The sequence below is a fragment of the Leptinotarsa decemlineata genome, unplaced genomic scaffold, assembly GCF_025532065.1.
Source record: "Leptinotarsa decemlineata unplaced genomic scaffold, Ldec_3_MD MMD2_tig00004307_RagTag_RagTag, whole genome shotgun sequence".
Lineage (NCBI taxonomy): Eukaryota > Metazoa > Arthropoda > Insecta > Coleoptera > Chrysomelidae > Leptinotarsa > Leptinotarsa decemlineata.
This window is the reverse complement of record NW_027412606.1, coordinates 1037264-1044825: the sequence shown is the minus strand read 5'-3', so window position 1 is coordinate 1044825 and position 7562 is coordinate 1037264. Positions and strand designations below refer to the sequence as shown.

At 34.0% G+C, this 7562-nt stretch overlaps 1 protein-coding gene across 1 annotated transcript in view; it reads left to right on the top strand.

Annotated features, from left to right (window-relative positions):
- Window positions 1–2178: 2178 nt before the first annotated feature.
- LOC111511369 (lachesin) overlaps window positions 2179–7562 on the top strand; it is a 103747-nt gene continuing 98363 nt past the window's right edge. The window contains exon 1 of the mRNA XM_074178733.1: window positions 2179–2452. Within this exon, the coding sequence (XP_074034834.1) occupies window positions 2371–2452 (82 nt within the window). The 5' untranslated portion in view covers window positions 2179–2370. The remainder of the gene's footprint in view (window positions 2453–7562) is intronic.

The following is a 7562-nucleotide window of genomic DNA, read 5'->3' as shown; positions in this document are numbered from 1 at the left end:
ATTTCTTCAGGCCACACTCGACTCGTCTACACTGTAGGTTGATGGACTGATACCTATCAGAAAACAACTGTTCCCCTGGCTAATACCACGAAGGGCTTTGGATGGATTATATCCGACAGGTGTCAGTGCAGGAATCTTCCCAGAAGTACTTTCTGCATATCATGTTTGCGAATCGTCGCACAACTCCGTCCTTTCATGTGTCTCTTCAATCTTGAGAATAAGATAAAGTCGCAGGGAGCCAAATCCGATGAATACGGTGGCAGAGGCATGGTTACGTTGTTGTTTTTGGCAAAAAAAATAAGAACAACCCATGACGACTGGGCAAATGATAGTGATGTAAAAGCCATTAATTGTTCTTCCACAATACCAGACGTTGTTTTCGTATTGCAATTTTGGAACGCCCAAAATTTCCTAGAAAATTGCTAACCCGAAATGACCGACCGAAACCATCTGTTAATGACTCCTTGCATTTGTTTCTGCAACCAAGTGTTGCCTAACCTTGCACTTGCCTATACCGTACTGATGACAGCTAATGAGCTAGGAACACGGGTCTGCGGTTTGTATTTTCAACTTACTTACTACTTAACACACGTCAATTTGAAAGTTAAGAATCGATTTCCGGAGCATAAATACGGGACCCGAAAAACAAGGTTATCAGTGTTCAATTGTAACTGAACAAAGTGAGAACAAAGCCAGTGACGAGACTTGAGGGTCAAGTAGATTACGACCTAGTCGTCGAGTCAAGTAATAACAGATGAAAACTAGAGACGCGAATGAAAAATCCATGATCCATCCGATAAGCATTGAAATTCAGTGAAATGCAGACTTCTTAGCTATAGAAGTTTTTTTGATTATTCCATTATTTTGTTGGATATTATAATGTTATATGAGCAATCTATTGGACGTCTAATACTCATTGGTTTCCGTTAGGATATCGGATTATTCAGCTTCAGATGATTTCCATCGTATATTCAATCAACTATAACTGTTCACTCGACTGAATATTAATTCGAAGGGTTACAGAGCACACGGAATACAAACAAGATTCAGTGAGAATTTACATTGATTCTCTTCAAGAATTCATCAAACAGGAAATTTTGATAAGATTTTTAACTATCGAAACGGACGTCAAGAATGATTTGATAATTGATATCACCAGCTAAGTTAGTTTGGAAATTCCTCACCGAGAAGAGAGAGGGAAGACGTGAAAGCAACCAAGCGACTTATGAATAGTCTAGAATATTGTAAATAGATCAGTTATCGCCCGAAGTCCATTGTGGATACCTATAATCAAAACGTCGTGGAGTTGTTCTTTTTTTTTGTTCTTTCTCTCAGGAACTGTTATATTTCTCATTGATGAAATATCATATTTCAATTTTCACTATCCTATTCCCAACGAAGAGGGGAAGCCTACAGCATAATCTATAGTTTCCTTAACTGATAGATTATTATGATTCCTCGGCTAAATGGACTGCTGAATGGAGGGCAGCTGAAAATTTTCGCGGATGACTTCTGTGGACATTTTTTTTCAATCTCTTCAAAATTAAATATTTTTCGGAGCCGCTTGTCCCCAAATGCCTGAAACATCAACAATGACAGGCTTGAACATCGTAATTGTGTTTTTGAGGCTTGATCTGAAATTACCTTACTCTAGAAATTAACTGTTTTTAGATTACTCATGAAATTAACTGTAAGGAAGATATTGAGTGCGGGAAGTTTTCAAATCGACACCCTGTATATAGATAGACATAAGATAGATGGAATAGATTTTAAACTGAAATTTTCATTCGATAAATTCATGAAGAAATCATCAGAAATATATTCTATCCTTTCGAAAAATTACCTCATTTTTGTTTTTCCTCCCTACTTATACATTAATGTTTAGGTTTGAAAATGTCCTTATAGGACAAAACTGCAGTAACTTCAGTTATAAATAAAAGTGGTGAAAAACAGAAAGTTTCAATTCTCTTTTTTTCATTATGATTTCCTACCACGTAGTAACGGCTACATGCATCAACTTATTGTTTTTCCGATTATACACTACAAAAACTGTACCACTGATTTTATTTCACTGATTAATAAAAGAATGTTTTGGATTTGATCACCATCATAATCTGTTTCAAAGGCTAATGATTATTTTGACACCTCTATTATCTGAAATTCAATTCGGATCAATGGATTACATGAACAAGAATCGAAATTCGCTTCTACCCCTAGAGATTATTTAATGATATTGTTATTCGCGCAGTTATATGGTAATTTGAGTGATACATTAATTTCAAACCGTGATGAGAAATAGTTAGTGGGTTATTATCCCTCGAACTTGATTGTGCTGAAATTGAATGTCCAAGTGGAAAGCTATTTGTTGAAATGTTTTCAACAGCATTGATCAAAGTTTGGTTATATATGACGATGGATCATTTCCTTCGAGTTTACTGCGCTGGAATGAAAGGTGAGTTTTTTCATTATATTCTAATCTGGAATTATTTAAAGGGTACGACTATTCACTTGATATACATCAGAGTTGTTCACAAAACTATCTCTATTCTTTAAAATATGAAGATACAATTTAAAAATATACAGCGTGACTCACGGTCGATGGTAGGTTAGACGTTTCTGGAAAACGCAAAGCATGATTTTTCTGAAAATTTCACCTCTCACATTTCCTTACCTGTTCTATGGATTTGAAATATTTTCAGCATTGCGGCGTTGCCACTTCTATCAAAAAGTCCTAGCAATTATATTTTTTTAAATGGAACACCCCGTATATTAATACATTTTTGGAGTTGCTGTAGTATTTTAGTACTTTTTTGTTGATAATGTCCTATACCTATCTCTATCTATTTTCGAGATAAAAAATAAATTTTGCTAAATATGGCCCAAAACATAGCCTTCATTGAAATTAAGTACATCAGTACTCTCAATTCATGAAGAACTGATATTTTGATGATAGTTTGGACAAACTCGAAATATTCAAATAACACCAAGAAATCGACTCCATATCATACAGGGCGTGCTGAAATTATTATTATTTCCATTGTGCATAAAAGTGGTCGAAAGTTCATTTTTTCAAATGAAACCCCCTGTATATTACTCGATAAATTGAAAGATGGTGAAAAATTCTTCAAGATAATATACATGTCCTTATACTTAAATTGTCAAGTTTTCTTAATAAAGCCGTTTTTGTGGAAAAATAGTTATTCACGTTTTACCTACAAGTGTTGAAAGTGGCATTTTATTTTGTGAGTGGGGATTATTTATTGCAAAACGAGCGTCAGCAAGTGGAGCAAACTCACGAGCAAAATGTATCATACAAATTTTTTTGTATAACGTTACTGCTGATAATAAAAAAAATTATAGGGTCCATAGGATTTGAACACACGATCTTTGGATTACAAGGCATATGTTACAACTACATACGCCAACATGTTTCAGCCCACAAAATCTTACTTTTTACCTAGAAATGACTGATTTTTGGTACAGTTGTTCCCTGGAAACTTTGAGCCATAGTTAAGGAAATTATTTTGTAACCTTACAAACTTCCTCTCGTTCATTGGTGTTGATTCAGGATACATTTTTTTTTACACATTCTGACAATGATTTGATCACTTTGTTCATATGTATAATAAATAATTTCATAAGAACTTCGTTTGAATAATCGATATTTGCATTCATTTTGGGAGATGATTCGAAACACCGTCGATAACTCTTTGTAAATTACTTATAAAAGTAACCAAACTACTATAAGCTTGATAATTCCACTGCTACCTAAATCCAAATTCTAAAAAAAAATAATGTTTCTAGAAGAAGCGACTTTATTGAGGAAACTTGACGATTTAGGTATAGGGACATGATATATCATCTTGAAGCATTTTTCACCATCTTCTAATTTACCGAGTAATATTCAGTCCAGTCATCACCCGAAGACGATTGTAGATACCAACAATCGAAACGTCGTGAACTAACGTGACTTGGAATCTCTACACTTTTTTATTTTTTTATTATTTTCTTTTTTCATTCCTTTAATTTTTATTTATTCATTTCAGGTTTATTGTTGCTTAATATAATTGTTATTTTCAACTATTCTTTTTTAATTATTCTTTTTTACTTGTTTCAGGGATTTCAAATCATTTTATATAGTAGACAATGGAAGTCCGAACTAGTGAAATTCATCACGAAACATTGTCAATCACCTTCAAACAAACGTCCTACTTAATTTTAATTAAGGCTATGTTTTGGACCATATTTAGCACAATTAATTTTTTATCTCGAAAACAGATAGAGATAGGTATATGACATTATTGACAAAAAAGTATTAAAATACTAGAGCATTTCCAAAAATCTATTAATATACGGGGTGTTCCATTTAAAAACATAAAGTTGCTAGGACTTTTTGATGGAAGTGGTAACGTCGCAATGCTGAAAATATTGTAGATCGATAGAACAGGTAAGGAAATGTGAGAGATGAAATTTTCAGAAAAATCATGCATTGCGTTTTCCAGAAACGTCTAACCTACCATCGACCGTGAGTCACGCTGTATAAAAATAGAAGTGTTGAGATTTTATATTTCCTAGAAGAAATTTACATCAATAGGTCTTTCAAACGAATAAAAAATTCCAATATCTCACACACTTTGTTTCATTTGAATTAACAGAACGATAGCTCTTTAAGAGGCTACTTTGGATATTCATTCTATATTCAGTGAAAAAATGGCAAATTCCCTTAAATATGCAGCATTAGAGCGACAGTTAGGTAAGATTTATTATTGATTATATTCAGCCAACGATGAGAAAGTTCTTCGTGAATAATGGAAGAAAGTGGGTGAGTGCAATAATTTATTCATTTAATGGGGGATAAAGATGGGGAAAGAAGTATCCCTTGAATTCAATATCCCGTTTTCAGTAAGTTGTTCTTGACTCTTCTAGCTCTAGAGATATTCCCATTTTGCTGCCACAGAAAAAAATTATGATGATTTTGTTTCTTTGATGAGTGAATCTTTACACAGTTCATTAGACTGAAACAAGATTTTGGAGTAGAGATATCTTCAACACGATTTTCCATGGATTTGGTACTGGAAAGTAACTAGAGAAAAAGATGAACATATCGGTTTTTTGGTGTCTGTATTTTGAGTCACTGTTGAATCAGAGCGGTATTTGATTAGTACTGTCATTTATTTTATAAGTTTCAAAAATTCAATAACAAATTTGACTTATTATTTGTTTACTAAAACAACGATAAAAATAAAATAAAAACAACAATAAAAATTAGTTGGCGCTCCGGGGCGACTTCATTGATTCCAGTGGCGCATTTGCTTTTTCAGCTGCAGGAAAACCCGGAAAAACCTGCATGATGGCTTCCATGTTTGTGGTTTCCTATTCATCTCACAGCCAAACCCAATTCTCCTTCGTCACGGATTGAGGGAAATTATATAATAATAATATAAATTTATTCACAATAGATGAATACAGATACAAGTTAGTCACAACATAAAGTGAATGAATAAAGCGATTTTAGGATAAGTGCAAAGCACTTTTTATTGGGAGGGGGACAGTTTTTTCTCAATTTACAGCGTCTTCAGTTCAACCCCGGAGCAGAGGAGTGAACAACCCTTGGAATTTTAATAGGGAACTGGAGGCGTCGATCGAAATCATCTCCATTCAGTTCTTGCGTTAATTTAATCTTGTAAGGATGCATTTTGTGGATTTTTAAAATATGCTGAATGCTAGTTCGTGACACCTCGGAAACAAATGCCAATATTCTTGTGCTCAAAGTATGGTCAAGCTCAACATGGCCCATAATTGCCACTTGTGTCGCTTTATTTGTTACTGGTGGTTCGATTTGACAACGTCTATTTCAATCAACTCAACCCTCTCTGCAGTTATGTTAACCTTCGTTTCTTTAGCAATACTTTACGGCACTCACTACTAGTAATAGTGTAGATATCACTTTTAACATAAAACTGAGAAATAGAAACAGCATTATTAACCATTTTTCAATTGTAATAGTCCTCTTATCAGAGAAGAACTGAAAAATTAACAGAAAAGTAGCGTAACAAACAAATGAAAGAGTTCCAAATACATTCCAACTGAGCAGTGGCGTACAACAATTTGTTGCAATTAACAATATTGAAAAAGTTGATTATCGGAAAGAACTCTTTTAAATGCGTCCAAATTTAAAAAAGTGTACACCATTGTTTAGATAATTCCAAGATCTTTCTAACGATGTGCGACTCGCCCCCTATGCCCTATTTAAATTTTAAGGGTTGTTCACCCCTCTGCTCCGAGGTTGAAGTGACGACGCTGTAAATGGGGAAAAACTGTCCCCCTCCAAATAAAAATCTACCTGTCTGAGTGTAATGTAAAGTTTTCAATGGTTCACCCTATATAAATGAAACCAGTCAAACATTATAAAAAATACATAATGCAATGAATACAGGTATAATAATAATAATAATAATAATATTTGTTAATGTATTGCAGACCTGGAGGTTATAAAATGAGACACAACACGGAATGGTACAAATAAAAACAAGAAAAATAAAAAAAATAGAATGATATCTCATTCATTTCTGACAATAGTTTCAGAGTTTTGAGTGGGCAATTCAACAGGACAGACAATTCCGCTTTCTGTTGTGGGTTGAAATGGACACCAATATGTTTTGGCACAATTATGTCGTTGGAATTGCAGAAACTGCTTCTCAAAAACTTCACAATCATGTGAAGAAGTAAACACGATATGATTGTCCTCTCCATAATCTTATTTTATTGTTATTATCAATGGCTTTGTGAATAGAGTTTCCCAACAGGCCATTCCAACGAGAGTGAGTGAGGATTGGGGAAATGGAAAAAACTTTCTGGAACACCTCAAACAAAAGATTTTCATGGGGATGGTTATCTGCGAATCTAATTTTCAGTTCAAACGTTTTTCCATCAGAAAGTTGGGAGACACGAAAGTTTTAATGAAAATAACGATCTTCAAACTTCTCAAGTTCTCCAGAACAAAAGGGTGTGATACCCTTTCTGTATGTTTTACACAATAACACCGAGAGTTGGACTGAATTATTGGTTACTTTATATCAGTGAGATGAATCGTGCTGAAAGTAGTCCTTGAAGAAATATTTCGAACAAGTTTCTACAAAGAATAGCCTGGTGTTTTAGGGTCGAAGTATTTTGTATTGCGTATGCAGAATAGGAATTTTTGAGAAATATGAAGGTATTTAGTCAATTGTCAGAATGACAGGTTGAATCGAGAATCATACTCTTATATATCATAAAACAAATACTCCCCTGCATATATGCAGGAATAACTTCAGTGAAGAATCCTGCACTGACACCTGTCGGATATAATCCATCGCCCTTCATGGTATTAGCCAGGAAAGTAGTTGTTTTTTGATAGGTGTGAGTCCATTAACCTACATTGTGTGAAATAACACAAATGAGGAATGAAACAGTTTCTATTTTGGAAGAAGCTGGAGAAATATCGAATACTTTCACAGGTATCGATAAAAAATTTGCGGAAAATATCTCAAATATAGAATTGAAAAGTGAGAAACGACTACCAA